The 23,183-nt window shown below is 34.4% G+C and overlaps 1 protein-coding gene across 1 annotated transcript in view; it reads left to right on the forward strand.

Moving 5' to 3' along the window:
- HIBADH (3-hydroxyisobutyrate dehydrogenase) overlaps positions 1–23,183 on the forward strand; it is a 111,745-nt gene that overhangs the window by 25,203 nt on the left and 63,359 nt on the right. Inside the window, exons 3-4 of the mRNA XM_027968653.2 lie at positions 1,393–1,502; positions 4,433–4,554. Coding sequence (XP_027824454.1) covers positions 1,393–1,502; positions 4,433–4,554 — 232 coding nt within the window. The remainder of the gene's footprint in view (positions 1–1,392; positions 1,503–4,432; positions 4,555–23,183) is intronic.

Here is a 23,183-nt window from a genome sequence, read left to right on the forward strand (position 1 = left end):
CGTGTTGCCTTTAGAATAAGCGAGACTATCTTTTTTCTTTTCTTTTGGTTTTTAGAGTCTGTGGTGTTTCACTTAATGTTAACACACAAAGTGACAGGATACTTGATTGTCTGAAATTTTGAAGTACAACATAGGAAATTCTGTTAAAACTTCCTTTATGTAGACTTTGATTTAGAAGCTGATAGTCTCCTATGGAAAATTGAAATGTAACTGCTTCTAGTTCATAATATTTAGATTGCACACTGTGTTTGGCTTCTCACTCATCAGCTGTACATCAAAGACAAAAAGAAAACGTTTTGTATACTTCCACTGCATGGAAAACAGAGTCATTCCCTTTCCCAAGATGCTTATGTGCCTGTTCACATTTCCTTGTAGAAAATATGTTTGTTTCTAATGCATAAGTAAATCATCCTATGGAGAAATCTTCGATTATCCTCTTGATAATCCTTTGTCTTTTTTTAAAGAGGAAAAAAAGCTTTGGGCAGGAACTTATATGACAGGGTGATGGATTCTTTCTGTTAAAGGGGAGTTTTAGTCAAGAAGTGATTTCCTGGTCTCTTGGCCTCTTTGGTGGCTGACCAGCTGGCCAGATGTATCCTGATGTATGTATTCGAGAGAGCAGAGAATGGGGGAGATGTGAGTGAGGGCAGAGACACCCACGCTTGTATGCACGTATGTTCAGCGGATGGACAGAGCAGCTTTCCTGTGTGGTGTGTTCATGGTCATCATTAAAGCAGAAGTCAGGATTGCAGAGAGGGCGTACCTTGATGCCTGTTGGCTTGTCTTCCTTGCACGTGTGGTTTCCACAGGAGTCCTGGCAGCTCACGCTCTCAGACTTTCATGGTGGTCTCAGTCAGCGCAGTGCATGCTTGTCCTTGTTCTGACTTTAGTGAAAAGGCTTAATTTTTTTTTTTTTCTCTTGAAAATAGAGGCTAGAAGATAGTGGTAATGGGGGCTTGAGAATTTTCTTGGGGATTTTGCTGCTCATGAAGTAACTGGTGAATCCTGTACTTCAGCTACCAGCTGTTATACTAGAATGTTTTTCTTAGAGCATCTACCAAGAAGTATGCTGTTTTGAGAGTCCAAGTTGGAGAAATCCATGAGAAGTGTGTCTGTTCCCAGGACTGTTGGGTTTTGCCCTTTTCCCCCTCAACTCACTTCACACTTTTAAAAGTAAACAGTGGATGTGATTCCATAGAAACTGCATTTGTGTGTGTATAAGTGATGGATTCTCTATTTTAGGCAGTAAGGTTTTTTTTTTTTTTTGTCATTTGAAAACAAGTATTGGTTTTTATTCACTGTTACTATTACAGGCATGTATAAAAAGTGGGTCCTACTTGTGCTCTAGAAGCATTTGATTTAAATAATGTGCCTTTGCAATTTTTTTTAAAGGTAGTGTCTTCCCCAGCAGATGTAGCTGAAAAAGCTGACAGAATTATCACCATGTTGCCCACCAGCATCAATGCGATAGAAGCTTATTCTGGAGCAAATGGAATTCTAAAGTATGTATTTCTCAACTGTAGATATGTTCTTTCTATGATAGTTTATGAATTTTACATTTGTTAGAACAGTTGTGAAATTAAGTTATGTTTGTTAGGTCTTCTTGTACTGTTTTCTTATGTCTTAAAAGTGAATAGTGTGGTTTCTCTCATTGTAAAGGGTTTATTTTTTCACTGAAGTCAAGTATGTGACTTTTGGCAATGAATTTTTTTTTGCCTTCTCTTCCTTTAACTCTTGTGTTAAACTTACACTTTCATTGGTAAGCTGTTTTAAGAGAGTTTTTAAAGCTTGACTTTAAACTGTACACAAGTGGTACAAGCATACTTTTCTTATGGTTTATAGAAATTCAGGAAAAGATTTCTATGAAAAACAAAACCAAGCATTGGAAAGAACACTATTATTTAAAATTTATTATGAAATTTAAAGTTACTGTATGTCCTCTGGGTTAGTACATTTGTAGTAAGAACTTTGAGAAGCTGGAATTAAAGATTAGCAGTAGCTCCCTGAATGATATATTATTGAGGCCAGCATTTCCTACCCAGTGCCTCGCTTCAAGAACCTTTTGGTTAATTGGTGCCTGCTGCCAGACCTTTGTGGTTATATTAGGATGGCAATGGTTGAATTCTCAGTTTAGTTTTCTGGTCTTAGTGATTCCTGTACCTAACTTGTTTCGTTGTTGAATTATATCAGAGAGCTAGAACAAATTGGTAGGCTCAGTAGACACATGAAGGGCTGAAAGAAAGGGTTTTAATTTCATGAAGCTGTAATGCATGGAATTTGAGGTTTTGGGAAATGGAATTGCTTTGGAAAACTAGCAAACTTAGAAGCAAAAGACACTTGACTATTAGGCAGAAAACTGATAAGATAAATGTTTAGATTTCAGAGAAGGCTGAAAGACACTCATTTTGGATGAAGCCCTCAGGCTCACAGTGTGTGTGGTCCTGAGGTGACCTAGCTGTGTCCTTACCTAGTCTGTTCCAATTATGGCCCTGCTTTACCTCTCAGGGAAACGTTACTAAAAACTTTGTGTAGAAAAAATCTTATGTTAATTAATATCCTTTATTAGGAATATGGTGGCCACCAACCAGGGTGGTTTTGTCTAGGGAGTGCTTTGAAGGAGTTTGGCTTTACACTGAACTGTGATTTGCTTCTCATGGGTGGTTTTTTATTTTCTTCTGGGTCAGGATCACTTCCCCACACCCAGTTGCATGTGTAGTTTTTGAAATGATTTCCCATTTGACTAAAGATTTAAGATCTTAAAAATACTAATATCACAGAAGACTGGTAAACTTAATTGTCATATTTTAGGGTATATACATCCTGGAGTGATCTGTAATAGAGCATGCTGTTTCCTTTCTATGGAACTTACTCAGTTACTGCACTTAGACCAGATCAATTCATATGTCAAAAATTGTTGCTTAAAGCATTTTATGTGCTATTTTTTTTCTGTAGAAAATTTTTTTAATGGTTTTAGCAATGATTTTCTGTTTCCCTTTTAATATTTAATATTTATTCAGTTTTAATTTTCTAATCATAGTTATGATTAAATGTCTTGTGTGTTAGTTTATCTGAGGTAAGAACTTTGGGAAGGTTAGCCATAGCCCTTTAAAAAAACTATAATTTAGATTTGAGTTTCTAAGCCAGTGACAATAGCATAGATTATATACTGTAAGGGAACTCGACAGGATATAGTCTGCATTTAGAGTGCAAACAAAACTATTACTTTAAAGTGAAAGTGAAGGTCACTCAGTTGTGTCCGACTCTTTGCGACCCCATGGACTGTATATTCATGGAATTCTCCAGGCCAGAAACTGGAGTGGGTAGCCTTTTCCCTTCTCCAGGGGTTCTATCCAACCCAGGTCTCCTGCATTGCAGGCGGATTCTTTACCATCTGAGCCACAAGGGAAGCCCTTTACTTTAAGAATGCTTTTTAAATATTGATGTAAAATATGATATGTGAAAAGACTGCTTCCCCCTTTTACCAGTATATATATATAAATTTACCATAAAGAACAAGAAGACTCTCTGAGATTTCTAGGTCCATTCCTATATTTTCCTTAGTATTTGTTTGATATTTTATTTTATCTTTACAAAGTTATAATTATGAAAGAATATGCCATTCTAAAGCAAATGGCTAAATTTTAATTGCTTATATTTTTTCTACCTAGTGGAAATAAAATGGATATGTGAAATTTGCAATATGGCTTGTTAAAGACAAGTAAATTAGTTTTTAAAGAGACCCAGCTATTTTACAAACAAAAATTTAAATCTTACCAAATAGCCCCTTTAAAATTAATAGGTGTTTTAAATTGCTTACATCTTAGCTAACCTACATTATTATGCTTAATGTGTATTTCACGTGAAACCAGAATTTATACCATATAGTTTATTAGGTTACTTTGGTTTGTTTGAAATAGTTTGAGTTTACTTTGAACTGTAATTGATCTGAAAATGAATTTGAGATTTTGAACCAGTTCTAATAATGAGCTTTTTGAAAATATAATTTATTTCTGGCCGCTCTGGCTCTTTGTAACTGTGTAGGCTTTCCTCTAGCTGCAGCAAGTCGAGGCTAACTCTCTAGTTGTGGTGTGCAGGCTTCTCAGTGTGATGGCTTCTCTTGTTGCAGAGCACAGACTCAGTAGTTGTGGCACACGGGCTTAGTTGCTCTGCAGCATATGGGATCCTCCCTGATTAGGGAGCTAACCCATGTCTCCTGCATTGGCAGGCGGATGCTTTACCAGTGAGCCACTAGGGAAGTCCCTGACAATGTTTCTAATATTTACACGAGAGACTTCCTTGATATCTGGCAACTTTTAGCAGATTCTGATTCTATAAGTAGTTGCATGAAATACTTACTCAGAGTTGTAAACTATATTTTTAAAACTATGAAACTGTACTTTGTAAAAAACTATGTTTCTGTTTGTTTACTTAGAAAAGTGAAGAAAGGCTCACTATTAATAGATTCCAGTACTATTGATCCTATGGTTTCAAAAGAACTGGCCAAAGAAGTTGAAAAAATGGGAGCAGTGTTCATGGATGCCCCTGTTTCTGGTGGTAAGTGGCAGCTAAAATAGGTGCACACCTATTCAGTTTGTCAGAAGTAACAATTAGACTATTTTTTGGTACCCAAGATAATCCAATTATTTTGAGAGTTATTGCAGATTCTCAGTTTCCTCATTACAAATAAAAACAAAGCAAAACTGACTTATGTTATTTAGCCCTCTCAAAATACAATGCTTATTCTAAACTCAGATGAAAGGATGTTACAGCTTTGAAGAGCTGTGAATTTTTGATCCAGATTGCTGTAGGTAGGGCTAGATCAATTGCTAGAAAATTTTAACTTTTCAAAACAGATTCAAGAAATAATTAGCCTGAATAATCTTATAACTATTAAAGAAACTGAAGAAGTAGCAAAAAAGAGAAAATGATTTCATGAGGAAAATACTAGGCCCAAGTGATTTTACCAAATGTTAACCAAAATTTAAAGGAGCATACCATCTCAACTTTATATGGACTTTCCCAGACAATAGAAAAGAGGAAATGCTTCCCAAATCATTCTGTAAGATGTGTATAACTCTGATAATTAAACCAGTTAGAAACATTATGAGAGAGAAAAACTATAGGTCTACATCAGTCATGAATATAGAAGTAAAAACTTTATAAATTACATTAACAAATGAAATACAGCTGTGTATGAACGAGATCAGACACTGCAGCCCAGGTTCAGTTTATCTCATGTACGTATAGATAGCTGAATATTAGAAAATTTATAAATAAATTTTACCACAATCTCAATCAGAGGACAGGGAGCTAATAAAATTCTAAAAGCTTAATATTATATAAAATACTAATATGGATATCTAGGTATTTTAGAATGGCAAGATTATGATTTTCTATAATTTACAAATTTTCCAGAGTTACTGTGTTTTCAAATATATATGCACATACACATACATATGTGCATACATCTATACACATACATATGGAATTATAGCAATATGGCAGTAGGCACTGAAATAGCAATTTTATTCCTGTTAAACATGATTGTTGGCTTTGTATATGTGCTGCTGAAGCAAGGACGATTGTTGGCTTTGGAATGACCCAGAGAGATGTTATGGGGAGGGAGGTGGGAGGGGGGTTCATGTTTGGGAACACATGTAAGAATTAAAGATTTTAAAATTTAAAAAATAAAAAACTAAAAAAAAAAAAAATGAAATGTAATAATTTAAATCAGTTTCTTTTTCATAAAGAACCTAGTGGGCTTGTAAAGGAATCTTATATCCCAAACCCTTTCGTGTATAGAAAGTGAAAGTCGCTCAGTTGTGTCTGACTCTTTGTGACCCATGGTCTATACAGTCCATGGAATTCTCTAGGCCAGAATATGGAGTGGGTAGCATTTCCCTTTTTCAGGGGATCTTCCCAACCCAGGGAGCAAACCCAGGTCTCCTGCATTGCAGGCGGGTTCTTTACCAGCTGAGCCACAAGGGAATCCCAAGAATACTGGAGTGGGTAGCTTGTCCCTTCTCTGGTGCATCTTCCACTAGAAGGAATCCAGCTGGGGTCTTCCACATTACAGGCAGATTCTTTACCAGTGAGCTATCAGGGAAGCCCTTTTAGTATACATGGAGGTATAAATAATTTTTAGCCCCTATAATTGTTATATTGAATCATTTAAGTAGGATTTTAGGTGTTAAGATTTATAATGTGGTATGGATCTTTGATTACGTAATACTAATAAGCAATTTTAGGCTTGGTGTTGGAATTTATTTATAGAATAGATTCAGTAAATGAACAATTCTTTGTTCTTTAAGTGGTTCTGTAATTTAACTTGAAAATTGATATGGTACATATTTATTAGTTGATCTTATTGATTGATCTTTTGCTTCAAGAATATAGCCTAAAATTATCATTTGATAACAAAAAATACTAAGTTGATTTTTAAATGTTATTTTAACATTTAAAAATAGAGTCTTCTTTGTGATAAAAGTTTGAGATTACTCCTCATCCTTATCAAGTTATTTTTATCACAATTTTTTGGTTTTAGAGTATAAAAATGCTAATTTGTCTGATCTGTATTACAGATTGAAAATTTTGTGTAGAGACGGTTTGTGATAATTTGTTGCTTGACACATCATTATGAGAGTGGCTAGCATATAATAGAAACTTATGTTTGTCTTCTCATTGTTATTATTTTTATATTTTTCATATGGGTTAAAAATGTCTGCACTTTCTCAGTTAAAATAGAGGGAACTTTCTGTAAGTTAGAGTTAGCAGGTTTAAAAATCATAGTATTTTAACTAAATAAAATTTAGGAAAAGGGACCTGGGAAAAGTCTGGGTTAGGCACCCAAATGAGCTTACAGTTTTACAGAGGTTCTATGTTTGTCAGTTTTAAAGCATATATTATTTGAAGTAATTGTAATAAAATCTTTTTAAAAATTCCCCCATTTTTGTCCTCCCCCACTCTTCATTTGTTTCTTATCTTAGACTTAAAAAATGCATTTCTGTGTAATTATATAGAGGTGTTACCTACAAATATAATAGTATTCTGAAAATTAAAATGGAAACACATTGTTCTCCGTATTCTGTGGTTAGCATTTTAAAGAGAACCTTTTTTAAAACCCAGATGAAGAATTTGAAGTTGTACGGATTTTTAAGACAGTGATTTCTTCAGTCCAGCCCCTTCTGCTTTCTGCTAAGCTTTTATTCAATTTTATTTGTTTCATATAACTTAAAAAAAAATCAAAAGCAAATGATGCTTAAACTGTTCTGCTTATCATCCTGAAACCAATGTAAATAATTATTATATGCTTGTACAGTTATCGCTTTGTACCCTAGATACTACTTTATAAAATATTTTGACGTGCCTCAACCGATTCTGGTGCTTACTTTTTAAACTTCTCCAGCCAGGGATCGAACCCTTTCAGTGAAGGCACAGAGTCTTGAACCACGGGACCACCAGGGAAATCCTGATGCTTCCTTTTGAAGCTGTGAAACATGCCTTTATTAAAGCCCATATTACATTATATTTATAGGTGTTGATTCTCTTCTTCCTGTAAAGCTTAATCTTTTTGAGTGCAGAGAGTAACTTTTTTCCCCAAATTTTTATTAAATATGAATTTATATGCAAAATATTTATAAAATTATAAAGGTGCAAGTTATAAGTGCCCATCAGGCCCATGTGTTCCCCCCTTCCAGTTTAAGAAATAAAGCCTTACTATTACCTTTGAAGTTCTTACGTGTTTCTCCTACTCTTGTCCTATCTGGGGTGGGTATTAATACTTAATTTGACCATTCTGGATATTTAAAAAGAGGGTAACACCAGATCTGATTCATACACCTGATTCTAGGCTAGTGAAGGATTTTAAGTTCTGGAAGTGGAACATTTATGTTAAAGATCAACTGGAAACCTTGTAGATGATTCACAGATCCAAGGAGGATCATTGGAATTTGGAATTAGATATGACTGTTTTTAGTAAATACTCTTTAGGCAAGGAAGAAAGGAAATTGGTTAGTTCATATAATTCTACCACCTTTAGTTTCATTTTCTGTTGTACTTCTGTTGATAAATTGAAAGACCTTCACTTTTAAGTTCCAGAGAGCCTGGAACTTAAAAGTGAAGGTCTTCATTTTTTTCTTCAGTGGAATGTCTTATACTTAAATTATTGTATTTATATAATTCTTACAGTGTTATATACTGTTTTCTGATCATATATTCTGATATTCTCTTTTATGCTGACGGGACCTTGATTGCAAGGGACATGCTTCATTCTTCCTTTCATGCAATAAACATTTATTGAGTACTTGCTATGTACTAGGTATGTTCTAGATACTAGAGATAGAGCTTTGAAGATACTCAACATCTTTTGTCTTATGGAGCTTATGATTTATTTGATTGGAATAGAGAGGATAAACAAACAAGAATAATTTCAATAATAAGTACTATAAAGGAAAAAACACAAAGTAAACAGTTAAGGAGACAGACAGAGGGGAGGGCCCTTTCACATCGAGTGGACAGGGAACCTTCTCTGGGGAAGTGACGTTTAAACAGAGATCTGCACACACAGGTCCTTCAGTGGAGAGAGGTACTCTGTAAGGTAAGAGGTGCTCTGTGCCTGCTCAGAGGCATGAACAAACTTGGTATGCTTGTGGAACATTTGTCTTTGTACTGCTAGCACTTAGCAGGTAGTTTCACTCGGAGTTAGTTAAACTGGATCACCTGTATATTGATTCCCTGTATGTCTAATGCCATGCCCTTGTTTGACAGTTTGTGTATTACAGTAAAGCTAACCAGGATCTCTGTCTGTTAGCCATGACACTGGCCTCATAAGTATGATGCCCTAATCTGTTTATCTGTCTTGTGTAAATCACATCTTTATGAAACTTGAAATCCTTTAGTGTGAAATGTTGTTTAGTGACACCATTTTGGACACATGCATTTTTTTTTTTTGCAGGGGGTATGGTCTGCTACCACAGAGTTAATTCCAGTTTGATCAGCTCTCTTGTATAATGAATGCTAGATATAAAGCAAATTAAAAACTATTGTTTGTAATTGATATCTAGATACTGTTCTTTCTGTGCTGAAGGCATAATTATAGCATTTAACTGTACTTGAATAATTGAAAAATAAGATCACTGATTACATAGTATGTCTGTAGGTTTGCACAGAAACCTTGAGTTGAAGTGGCTCTGAAATGGCTCTTATAGATAGCCCAAGGCTTTCTGTGCTGGCCAGCCTCGTTGATTTGCTAAACTGTATTGCCCTGGCTAGGATTAATGTCAAAATTAAATAATTGAACTTGTGTGTATGTGTTTGTATAACAGTTCCCGACCAGGAAACCAGATTTTATACTCTACTTGGCTGGGTTAAATTTTAGTAATTTGTTTGAGGTATTCTTAGAATATGGAATAGTAAGCACAAGACCTATTAAGGAGTTTCTGTTAGAGTGCTAGACTTGCTTGCTTAATTCTTCAATGGAAGTCTCACATAGACTCCATTATTGTTTTTAAAATCGAATGTGCAAGTCTTGGCCTTTACCGCTCACTGAATTGGATACCTACTGTTTTTCCACTCGACCTGTATCTAATTTATGGTAAAGGGAGCACAAAAACAAAATTTATTTATGTTTTGGCACCTAACACCACACCATTATGGTTAAGGGTCTCTTGGCATTTCCATTAAAACATTTTCTTAGAGAGGTTTATAGCTTGGCAATTTTACTTTGCTTTGGGCTGAAACATTGCTATTTCTGTCCAAAAGCAAATTCTTTTACCAAATTTCATATAACTTAATTTACAGTGGTTTGTAATGTGAGTGTTGGGGGGAAGAGCTCTCATAGGAGGTCTTTGGTGCTCTCATAAGCTGTTTGATTACACAGTAGTATTTTGTACAGTACTCATTGTTGAATTTTAGTCTTACCTCAGTAATATTGTTTTCAGTGTTTTAAAATAAGTTGGTTTAACATGATTCAGACAATTCATTTTCACGGGTTCTTTCCTTTAAAAAATTGTATTATTGTGATGATTTTTAGTTCTTTTAAAATGATCAGTTTCTATTTTTTATTATAAAACTTAGAAGTACTTTGTGGCATTGACTTCTGTATCAGAGACTTGGATTAATCTATCTTAAAATGCTAAAGTAAGCCTCTCCTTGGTCTGATTCAGTGGTATTTAAAACTTTAGTAGTAACTAAAATAATTAAATTTTTCTTTAACTTGATCTAATGGATAAATCTATTTCTTTAGAAATGACTTTAAGATTCATCAGTACCAGTATACCCAGAAATGAGTTAATTATGTTATCCATTTACATTTACCCATAATTTTACTTATCATCCTGTATCCATTAAGTATCCCTTCTGTCTCTGGAGAGTACATTTTGCTTAGGATTTTCTCCAGTTCGCACAAAGTGGTTCAGAGATGTTTGGTAAATAAATTCCAAGGATTTCTTTGAAATTAGTCCCAAAGAAGAGGTGCCCATAAAAGCTCCTTTTTACATTCTTTGGCATGTCTGAAACTCCCTTACAACAGTTGTTGTGGAGAGTCCCTATATAAGGTGTTAATGAGTTCTTAACATGTTTAGAAAAGACTCCTGACTCACTGCCCAAGATAACATGGTTGAGGCAGCGTTACTAATTTGTCTCCTAAGAAAATAGTGGAGGAATGGGATAGAGAATGCAGGGTGATCACTTCATTCAGTGTTTGTATTATTACTATCACCTATTGTTGGTAATAATTATTATTGCTACAACAACCTAGTTTATTTCTAAGAATTTATTCTCTTGCAGTTTGCAATTCCCTCATCTCCAAATCTGCAGGCCAGATTTTAACTGCATCTCAATTTCCAGTCAAGTAACTATTACCAGAGTTGCTCTTGCCAGGCTCTGTCCTGTGGTGGAGCTGTTCTCTTCACATGGTTTTGTTGGAAAGCGCATGGATAAGGCAGGGGTCCTGCCTTAAGTAATCCTGGGGTATTTTTAATGTCCTTTAATTGCCATTCAGGATGTAAGTCAGACCAGACACAATTGGGTCTGGTCACATAGTTTAGAACTGCCTAGCAGTGTTTATATAAAGGTGAAATAGATTTGGTAAATAAATCTAAGTCTATTAATTGTATATAATTTATTTTTCATTAACATCTATTGATTCCTTAGCAGCATGAAATTAATTTCAGTACCCCTGATGTATTATACATCTTTATTTTGTTTTGCTTGTGATCCCTGGATAGCTATTGAGGGGAAGTGAGAGGAGGCAATGGAATTAAGAATTTGACAAGGGCTTTGTCATCACAAACTGTTACCACATTTATTTGCAGTTTTACAGTTGTCTGATTTTCTTAAAGTTTGATAATATCAGCCGATGAAAAGTATATTACATTGAATTTAATACCTTCTCGGTATATATTTGTCATACAATTCTATTTTATTTTACAGTCTTTGGGATATTTTAATTGTGAACAATTTAAATTTACATGCACATTTCTTGGTAGCCATCCTCCCAACATAGCCAATGAAGGTTTGATAACCAACTCACCGTCTCTCTTCTGCATTAAGTGATTTAAATTGACCTGAAGGTAGAGAGTTTTTGTTGTTATTTTGTGTTTAGCTTAGGTTATATCCAGCAAGGGAGAGTTATGGACTCTTTTCTAAAAGAGTATTAAGAATTCTAAGGTTTGCACCTGACATCTTTTTTATAAATTAAGTTGTTGACTATTAGTTGTGGGCTTCAGAATGTTTATCCATTGCAGTCTCTAAGACAGCATTGTTCTTATGGAGTTGTGAAACACACTATGAGGCCAGGCATACAAGTGGTTTTATCATTAATTATGTTTCTTTTCCACTAATTCTTATGTGTGAGGGTAATACTTGTTCTCAAGTGGCCAACATTTTAATGTACTATGTACATATAGTAAAAGTAGAAAAATAATCTTGGCAGACAACTGAAATAGTTAATTTGCTTTTCTAGCCAAGATAGGTTTATAAAACTTTTTTTAAGAAATGAGAGAATTTTTCTTTGCATTAATGCCACATTAACCCTTTACCTTAGGCTATAAAAATTTTCTTGCAGCATTTTTTTCATTAGATAAGCGGCTAGAGGAAGAAGGATAGTTGATTTATTGTAATTGTGAAATATCTGCAAACACTCAGATAGTTGAATTATTTTGACATAAAATCCTGAGAAGAGATGAGATTTTTCTTTAAAAGTAAATGATAATTTTGAGAACGGAATAGAAGCAACAGTATGGTTCTGGCTTTGAGATCTGTAATCTTTAGTAGCAAACATTTAAAAACAGCATTTAGAAATTTTTGATGGTACCTTATGGGCTTTAATTGGGCTGTACTTTTATATTCTTACTAGTACTCGTATAAAATCAACAACTTTTCATGATCGGGCATTTACATCTTAAATCTTACACCCTGCTCTGTTGGGAAATAGATCAGGCAACACTGAGTATTTTGAAGTTAATAGGAATAGCCTACTTTTATACAGAAAAGTTGCTTTATGTAATATTCAAGGGCTGGTGGACAAGGGTGAGAGTGAGGGTAGAGGGAGGCTGGGTAGGTGCATGTCGGGGGTTGAGAACACTGACATTGTCCTTCTCCATTTTAGCTGGTAGTTTGGAATAAAACTGCAGAATTAAATTTTTTGGAATCGTTACTACCCCAAGTGGGAATGTAAACTATATTGAACACAATTTATGTAGCCTGTTAAGAAGTCAACCGAACACTAGTTAATTAGTTTACATTATTACATCACTTCTAGTAGAGACTCAAACTGGTACCGAGTAAGAGGAGCTCTATCAGGTGAGCTGAGTGCTGCCCATATGGGGCTTTAAGATAATGATGAGTTTAAATTTCCTCTTAGAGCTAAGTGAGAATAAAACTGGAGGCAATAAATACTCTGGGCCAAAGCCATTAAATGAAAAAGCTGGGAATTCTCCAGCTCTTGACTTAAATTGTTTGTTTATCAGCTGGCGCCTAGTCTGGAGTCAAGAGCTGGAGATTTCTATCTGTGACAGAACTTTGAAACTCTTGCAGGACACTTTCATTTCAACTTAAGGTAACTTGAGTTTATAGCTTTGGCTTTAAAGATTACTAATGATTTACTCATTTCCTTACCATTTAACCAGAGTGGACTTTTTCCCAGGAAGGGATCTGTGTTTATTTAGGGCCTTTGTCTGCGGAGGGATTAAAAGGCAGCCCACCAGCATTGTGAACTTGATGGTAATAAAAGGTCACCAAAACACACCATAAAAACATTCTTACCATGGAATTAATTATACAGTGTAATTTTACAAAGCAGTTCGGTTACTCCATCCCTACATCCCCAATTCTTAAGTATTTCATCTTTTAAAAATTAGAGCTTTAGTACAGTTTTAGGTTTTTGAAAAAAGAAAAAATGTTTGGCTTCCTTTATGATATTTAAACACTAAGGACATTGTCACACGAAGTTAATTGCTTAAAATTTTTAAAGTTTTAAAATAAAAATTAGTTGTTATTATTAAACGGCAGGATGAATAACTTGTTTAGGAGGAAGGTAGAGGAGTCCGAAGGGGTGGTTGGTGTTTTCATAGAACAGCTCAGTTTCTAAAATTCTAAGCTTCGTTAAAAAAAAATTTTTTTCTGTGCCACCAGGTGGCATTACATCCAAACCTGCTTGTGATAAAGGGAGGATTTTAAAATACATTCTTTTTTGTTCAGGAGAGGTCATAATACTTTCTCTAGATTTTGTTTTTGAAGTTAGCTTAAAAATACATCTAATAGCAAGGTTGATTAAATGTCACTCTCCAAAGAACTGAAAAGATTCCTGAACTGCAAGTATTTGCATTTAGGTGGTTAATACTGAAAGTAAATTGAAACGTTGAGACATTTGCAGAGGATTACCTTTTTTTTTTTTTTTTAATAAAATGAACATTTAACAGTTGGATATTTTTTTAGTTTTGTTTTACTTGTCTAAATCCTGGAGAGAGGATCCTGCCTATAAAACCCTCACAAATGTTGCAAAAATCCGCTTGCCCCCCACAATGTGGCAAATCAGTGCCCTCCTCCCCTCAACACTCACCCCAGGCCTTATAAAAGCAGTGTCAGCAGGTTTCACTGTATGGGAATTTTTAAAAAGAGGGAAGGACCTCTGAAACGTGCAAGTTGGTCCTTTTCACAAGCCTAACTATGAGATTCATTAGGCAGTTCACGTTCATGTCTTAAAAGCTGTTTTTGAGAAAGTAAATTCTTGCAGTTTCCTGTACTGATTTTGAGGGAGTCTTTATAGTCTTTTGAGTCAGCCCATTTTAAGAAAGTGATAATGTAAAAGCAGGGAAAAAAAGGCTCATTATAAATTTTAATAAAAAAGATTCTTTCATTAAAATATATTAATGTTCTATTTTTATGAACCCATATATAAGTTAATAAACTCTTCAGAAAAAATTGTATGATACAAGTATTCAGGTGCCATAATATTTTGTCACAATAAATAAGATTCAGCGTACATTCTGTTGATTTTTATCCTTTTAAAATGTTCACTGTACAGAGAGATGTTTAATGCTTAACTTTGATTATTTATTAAAATGCTTTATGAAATGTTACTCAATTTATATTCTCACCTCTTCCTCTGTGGCTTCTTAGTGTGTACAGCCTGATTAAGAAATGTGTATGTTTTCAAATTAAGTGTTTGGCCTCCCACTTTGATGTTCCTGCTTTTATATAAACACACAGACACACAACATAACCCTCTCCTTTCCTATATTTTGAATAACTTGATTGTAATGTGTGTGGTACTAAAACTAAATACATACAAACCGTCAGGATTATCAGGAAAACTTTGTTTTAAAAATTAGGAAAATTTCATATTTGAAACGACAAAAGGTGTGCATGATACTTAACACTGCATATTTTACTTTTAAACTTGATACAGCAGTTTGCTTCTTGGCTTTGTTGTATGCTGATATTTCTCCTTATTTAACATCAAAAAGCTGTAGTGGTTTTCCTTTATAGATTGTGCCTGTGTTCTGGAATTGCCTCCTGCTGTCCATGAATTGCTTCTTGGTTTTTTTTTTTTTTGTTAGAATTTCTCACCAGGGTTTTTGTGAGCTATGTAGCTAACATTAACGATGGGGGGGGGGGGTGGCGGGCAGGGAGAAGAATTTGATACAGTAGGTGGGATTAGTAAAAATTATACTATTTATAATTATAATTGAGTCAGCCTCCTGGCTCAGTATATCAGTTTTATGTAATAAGAATAAGCACATTCAAATCTCCTGTAATAATATGCATATGTAATTACCTACAATGACTGTTTTTTTTAATTTATTTCTAAAATACTAAATGACTTACTTTGCTGAAATTCTAGAAATCTACTTTTTCATTAAAAAATGATAAAAAATCCTTACTCTGAGGGTGTGTGTAATTTAGTAACGAAGCATTAAGATTTTGGCTTCTTTCATTTCAGTTGGAAATAGTATTGGTGTAAGTGAGTGTTGCCATGGGAACCTCCACATAGATATAAAAGGCAAGACTGTCTAACTGGAGGAGGAGGGGCGATGTTCTCAAATACCACTGGCTTAAATGATCTATTTTATGTATATGTTGGGGGTCTAGAGGGAGCTAGGATGAGAAGGGAAGAAAAGTAGTGTAGAAAGTAGACATTAAAGTTTAAAACCGTGTACTCATACTTTTGGAGTCTCATAGATGGAAGTGTTTTAAAATTTAAATGGATGAAATGTGATTCCTAATTATTTGTATCATTTGCATATGTTGGGGAGTGTCTGCATATCTTATTTTAAATTGTATTGATGGAACATGTTTAACTTATTTGATTTTAGATAAAATATTTGATTCTGCAAAATTTTCTTGGTTGGAAACTGAGTATTTCAGTCTCTGAGATGGCTTTAATTATAAATTTTATTAAAGAGTTTAACATACTTAATTTTTTTAAGATATCTGAAAAAAAATTTTTTTTAACTGTAGCTTTGCTGATGAGCAGACAGTTAACGTGGGCTTTCAAAGGAAAACTGACTTTTAGACTTCATAGTATTTTTAATATTAGATTTTTTTAAATAAAAGAAGTTTTTGCTTTTCTATAACTATGGGTCAAGGAAACAACGATTTACTGTATTTACATGTATAATATTGTATGGCTTTCTAAAAGAATGAAAATAGCAAAAGCAAGCATTAAATCCTTTTATATCCTCAGGAGCACATGTAGCTGCTGACAAATAGGTTTAGAGAACAGCCAGTTTCACTGTTATGTAACGGTTTTTGTTTTTTGCATATTTATGCTACAAAAACCAGTGAAATTGTGCCAAACAGGAGTTAGTGTGGTAAAGTGCAACATTACTATTGCAGTTTTAACACTATGGATTCTGGTTGTCATATATCCGTGTAAAAAAAAGACATTAACCTGACAAAAACTGTTTAAGCTTACCTTTTTAGTCTTTCCAGAGAAAAAGTAAAGCTGCCAAGGTAATAAAACATCCGGAAGTTTTTAAATTAAAAAGAGTAATTTAAATTTTTTTTAAAAGGAGGGGGGAAACCGAAGCAGAAAGGAGGGGGGAAAGACCGCACACTGCTCCCCAGGCCTGGCCGAATCGGATGTAAATTAACCAGCAGTGGAAGTGTATTGTTTCCAACTCCACACAAACAATGCTGGCAGCTCCTGGGGGGGCGGGTGGGTGTTGGAGTAGAGAGGGGGTGTTGAGAAGTGAAATGGAATGCAAAGAGTTTAGTCGTCAGTGGATTCTGTGGCTTAGGAAACAACGGGGTCAAGAGTAAAGAAGGAGAAAGTATGTTGGCATATAAAATTAATCAAGGGAAACCTTCAAGGGGTGTGAAATAGTTCATAACTGTGAGAGAAGGCTTAGTTGTCAGTACTCTTCATTTATTTTTTTTTAAAGAGATTGCATGAGGCCCTTAAACTGTAAAATGTTCAGCAACCAAGATATACATCATGCTCACTCTTAGGTGTACTTTCGGCATAGAGTGTCGGCTTAGACTTGATTTCTTATACAAAAAGATGAAGAAAAACTGTTTTGGGAAAATAGATAAGAGTGATGAAAAGTCAAGTTTATTTGAAAATGAAAGGGCAATACCATCTATGTTGTTTTTCTGTTTCAGTTTGTGTCTGCTACCTCCCTTCCCCCTCTTTCTTAGAAAAAATCTGACACTCTTAATGGAGTGAAGCGTAATGAAGTGGAAAGCACATAGCCTTATCAATAAGTGGATTCAAAATATATTTAACCTCCTTAAAATTCATAATACAGAAATTTTTAGAAGGCAGATAATATTGATTAAGTATCTTTGGTGTGTCTGGCTATCATGCTAGGTGGTTTGTGTATTTTAAATCATTTAATCCTTATAGCAACTTCGTGAAATGCAGGCTGTCTTCATTTTTTTTTAGTGTGAAAGTTGAGGCTCATTTTGGAAGGTATGATACGACAAACTGGAATTATTATAAGAATTGGCCTGATATAGCAAGAAGACATTTTAGGTAGAGGGTTTTATTATGAAAGGAGTAGTACTTTCAAATTTGGAATTTCTTTGGAGGCTAGAATAACAAAAGCCTTTTTTTTTTTTTAATTAAAAAAAATCAGCAAAATACTTTTTCACATTCCATTGATATCACCATTCAGTGACTTCCCCCCTCCCCCTGCCACCCCAATATAGAAGAAATTATTACCCAACTGAAAAAATGTCAGTAATTTAAATCAGTTTTGGTTTTGGTCTTCTATGCTTGAATCTAGTCAATGACAAGAATAAAAGGGACAAGAAAATGCAGAACCAGAAGTGAAAGTCAGAAGTTTTAAACCCTCTAAAATAACTTCCTTGGAAAGAAGATTAAAAGATGCCAGAGGGTATCTTTTTAGCTATGTGGTTGAAGTATGAGTGCACAGAACAGTTTTACATATGTTCACTCTTTTAACTAGGGTTTTAAAATTTTTATTTTAAAAAATAAATTATTTATTTAAGTGTACTTTTACAGCTTTTTAATCACCAAAAATTGGCCTTTACAAAAATAATGTTTAACTGCATGTATACCTTTTTTTAGTATGTTTATAGTATTCAACATTAAGCCTTGCGATTAACAGTGTATCAAAGTTTATTGCTCAATAATAATAAAGTACAGTATTTAGTCTAATTTCACATTACAGCTATCATCATGTGTTTTACTGAAAGAATTATAATGTATGGGAGTTAATAGTTTTTATCCTGTCATATTTTTATACCCTCTCAATATGCACACTTCCTCAGTCATATTATTAAAAAAAAATCTGTCCCAGCAGCTTTTGCAGAAGGCCTTTAAGAGTTGCGTGTGGTATGTGAGTGTGTCTGTCTTTCAATAGTTTGATTATTGAAGGTACTTTCTAAACATAATTCACATTAGTTAAAAAAATGAGAGAGGCACAAACAAACGCATACTGTTATAGCTTAAGTATAAAACATAGGTTTCATCGAAAGCTATAGGAAAATATGTTTATTATATTTTACTTTGCCAATTTTTCTTTGAATTTTGTAAAGATCAAGTGTGTTGAAATGCAATATGCTAGTATATATTTGGAATACAAACTGGACCTCACCTAATCTCTTTTTTTACATATACTAAGAGAATTTCAAGTGGGATATGTCTGGTTTCATTCTCATAGATCTAGCTTCAGGCATGATTGGCAGCAGTTTGAAAAGAATGATGAGTGGGCCCTTCTTCCCCTTATCCTGGTGTGTTCAACAGGAAAAAAATAAACCAGCATTCTTGTTACTAATAGCTCAGAACACTGAAGAAGAGTATAGTAGTCTTCCCAGGTTATTTTGGAAGTTATATGTGAAGCTTCTTTCATTTCAGTTTGTTCTTATTTTAAGGATTATCCAGTTATCCCCAGAAATGCTTACGAGATGGATTGCTATGAATATTAAGGATAGAAAAGGCAGAGTAGAGACTATGGGCAAGAAATTTCTTTCTTTTTTTTTTTTAAGAAATTTCTGAAAAAAATTTTTTCTTAAGGATATTTTGACCCTGATCTTTATTGGGGTGAAATTCCAAGTGAATAATTATTATTGCTGGTCAGAAAATCGTCCAACTGGATAATGATGAAAACTGAAAGTTAGTCAAATGTTATTTTTCTGTGGTTTTGCTTTCTTTTCCTATTGTTGGTTGTATTGGAAGGGACCTTTAGTGGGTCATCCAATTATGGCAGGGTCAGGATTAGCTTTGCCTGGCTTCAGTCATGTTATCTTTTCTAACCAAAGTGGCCTATGATATTTAGATTCTTTATGGCAAAAAAATGAGCAATTCTTGATCTTCATCTGTGTATCAGTTTTAAGTGGTGATATGTTTTTTGAAGATGGAGGCTGTGACATTAAACGAATGAACTGCTGTTATTTAGGAAGTATGCTATCGTGAACATAGGACAGTGTTTTCATAAAGGGGAGATGATATGGGAAAACTAGTAATGAGGTAAGGAATTGTATAGAACCTAAAGGAACAATACCTATTCTGTTTTGTTGTTGCAGTGAGAGAACTAGGGCATTTGTATATCTTACCAATTATATGTAGATATAAAGTTAACAACAGGAGCAAAACAGTTTTGAAATAGTAATTTTGATGTCCACTCCTTATTAAGTATATTTGCAGTACAGTTGAGCAACAGAATAAACTTCAAATAAAATTCCAAAATAAGGAATTGTTGACTTTTAATTTGTCGTATGTGTCATGTGGGTATGAATGTCACAACCGGGGAACAAGTTTTGGGAAAAGATACTGTGAAAATGAGCTGTTTGTGGTTTCACAAACTAACCATTTACTATTTCCCGCTTACTTTCCTTTGAGAATCATAGATGTGTATGTGTGTGGATATGCATCTTTATCTGATAGTTCTCCCTTATCCTGCCAAAGCAAAATTTTAACGTCTAAGAAGTAAGAGGTTATTTTTCTATCATGCGCTCCACATCTTATAGTAAATTAAGCTCTGAATTTTTTTCCATTGGCAACAAAAATGAAGGTGATATACTTTCCTTTTACTTATGCTTGAATTTTAGATGTTCTTGAGTTTTTTATATGATGAAACCACAATGTACACAAAGAAAGAAGCAAGCATCTGTTTATAATTTTTCCATATAAACCTTTTTTGAAAAAGAAACTTAAAACTTTTCTTAAAAATTTTTTTTCAATAATTGCTATTTAATTTTATTTACATTTTTATCCTTTCTCCTTAATTTTAATCATAATTTTAAAAACTAATAAAAAGTATAAATGTAAAGAATTCAAAATTTTAGGATGAAAAATTTATCTAATTGCATCTGGCTTTTTCCTATGTTTTCTACTGAAATTTCTTAAAGTTCCTTCCTTAAACTTCCTTCCTTTTAACTGTGCTTTAAATTAAACCTGAGGAAGGCATTTAATTAACTTTTTCCTTGGACCCCCAAACCAGAGCTTTGACTCTTATTGGGATATATACTCCTATCTGAACACAGATCTTTGAATATGGTGTTTGTGTTCTGAAGGGCTCCTAAATGATTCCCTCTCAGTAACGATCTAAAATGGATGGTAGCAGTGTCATACTCTCCTAAGGTGTTCTGTACCTAACCTTTGACAGGGATGGTCATGTTCTGTGTGTCCAGTTGCGCTGTACCCGCTCTGTCTCGGATATGCTTGTAAGTGGGCATAGTTTTTGCTTTGCTTTTCAGTGTTCACTCTGTGTAATTCCTGAAATGAAAAGCTTGTGTGGGAAAGAAGTCCTTGTTTCCTGCCTTTGTTGGTCCTTGTGGGTTCCTAATCTCCTAAGAGCCTTGGGATGTGGGTCTGTACATCACAACTAGGGGTGGGTAGATTTTATGGCGAGGAAGAGGGGAAAAGATAGTATTGAAGCAATTCCTGTCTAGGTCTGCAGAGTGCAGATTGCATTTCTCTTTCAGTGGTGTTAGGTTTATGGCCCTTTTTTTTTGGAAAGTGCTGTTAAGTGTTTGGAGACCTTTATCTTCCTCTGTTTTGTTGTAGCAGATGGAGTTGTCCTCTGGTGGTTTTGCTAGGTATGATAAATGTTGTACTAAAACTGCTTGGTGGAAGTTTGATCTGGAAAGATTACTATTTGTTTCAGTTTCCTGAAGAAAATGGAATCTGAGTATTCAAACTGTTGAACACCAAGCCCGCCAGCAGATCAACAGTAATAATGCGTGCTTCTCTTTGATGCTTGTGACTTTTCCACCCTCCCTTAAAAAAGAAGGTTTAGGAATAAAAGCTAGAAATGATGATCAGTTTTGTCTGAAGTAAAGTAAGTGGTAAAAATAGTCAAACCTTTCTTCTCAGAGCCTATAGGAAGAGGTGGCTGTATAATGAAGGATTGTCCCTATTTTATAAAAGAAGAATGAATGCGAAGCAGTTGTGCCTTTCCCTTGTGTTCACAGAAAAGTTATTCACAGCATAGTGTTGAAGTCTTTTATAGCATAGCTAGCCTTAGTTTTATTGTTAAAAAGACTTCCTTGTGCATGTTTCTAATATTCTAAGAGGCATTTCCCTCTTCGGCCACAACTTTTTTAAATTTAACTTTGATTCATACAGCTAGTAGTGTTTTTAGATAATTGTGTAGTTGTAGCTTTTATGCAGATCTGATCTGTAATTTATCTACACTGGAAGATCCTGGCTACTGGACCTGGCTGCTGAATTGGAATAAATTTTCATTGATTGACTCCTTCTTATAAATAAACCTGTTACTAAAAACGCATAGGAGATTATAACCAAATGACCTGACATTTGAAGACAATTTCACTGCTGAGGGTCTGAGTTATACCCCTGGTCAGGGGACTAAGATCCCTCAAGCAGTGCAGCACGGCCAAAAACAAGGAAAAAAAAAGTGAAGATAGTTTGTTTCTTTCTTGGGTGATTCTCAAGATTGGCTGTGATCAAAACTGGGAGTAAAGTTGAAGCTTCTACTCTGTCTGTGGGGGCAATTTGCAAATTATTATTATCCTCACATTTCAGTTATTTGCATTAATACTACCTTATATTGATAAAGTTAAAAATAGATTGTAGTTTTTAATCTGAGACTCCCTTTTCCAGCTCTTTTACTTTTTATGTTCTACCTCTTAAGTATTCATAGCTTCAGTAGTCAGGAATAGCATAGCACAGCATAATAGTAAGAGTATCCACAGTCTTAAGCCCCTCTTTTTACTGGTGTTGGGGGAAAGAAGCAGAATACTGGTTGGTTTCAGTGGTATCTGGAGTTCACACAAGTCTTTAACTGTGATTTCTGCATCTGAAGTGGAGGATGCAAAAGGGACCTCCCATTGTGATGTACCTGTCGAAAGATTATTGACTCACAGCATCATAGTTTTCCTTTTTCTGAGGTTGCTAGGAGACTCAGAGCTAACATACCCAGTAGTAGTCATTATTTTCCCCAGCGTGCTCTTCCACATGGTTTCCATTCTCATTTGTAGCTTTAACTTAACACATATTTATTTAGTCCCTACTATCTGCTGCTAAGCACTGGTAAAACAGTGGTGAACAGAGACCTGTTTCCCCTATTCTTAATGCTTAAGATCTATGTGTTTGTGTCATCCTACCAACTATCTCAAATCTTTTTTGGGAGTATGAGTCATAAATATGGACTCAAAGACATGAGTTTTCTTATCACTTCTGTCTCTTTAAAATCTTCCTCTGTGTACTTTTATTCCTGCCTTGTTTTCTATTTTTTACTTATTTTTCATCAGTTTTTTAAAACAAAATGACTCCCATTTCTTCCTGAAGCTTCTGTATATTATAATTGAAGACTGCATCTTAATATTTAAAAAATATTTTACTGCATGTATATGCATATGTACACTTGTTAAAAAGAAAATGGGATTTTTTTGCAATTTTTTAAGTTTAATGTAATTACTTTTAATATATAATAGATTTATGTTACACTTTAGTTACTACAAAGTATTCTGTTATGTGGACGGATTTCTGCTATTACGAAAAAGTTACTCTGAATATTCTTGAACATAGGTCTTTTCATGTATATGCAAATTTATCAGAGAAATTCTAAGAAATGGAATTGCTGGGTCAAAGAGTGTGTGTCTTTTCAGTTTTGCTAGATACTGCCAGTCTTTTCACCAAAGGTGTACTTCCACCAACAATGTTGGAAAAGTATCTATTCACACTCTTGCCAACACTATCTTTACATTTCCTTTTTAATCTGATAGTTTAAAATATCATACTGTGGTTT

Source organism: Ovis aries, chromosome 4, assembly GCF_016772045.2.
Source record: "Ovis aries strain OAR_USU_Benz2616 breed Rambouillet chromosome 4, ARS-UI_Ramb_v3.0, whole genome shotgun sequence".
Classification (NCBI taxonomy): Eukaryota; Metazoa; Chordata; class Mammalia; order Artiodactyla; family Bovidae; genus Ovis; species Ovis aries.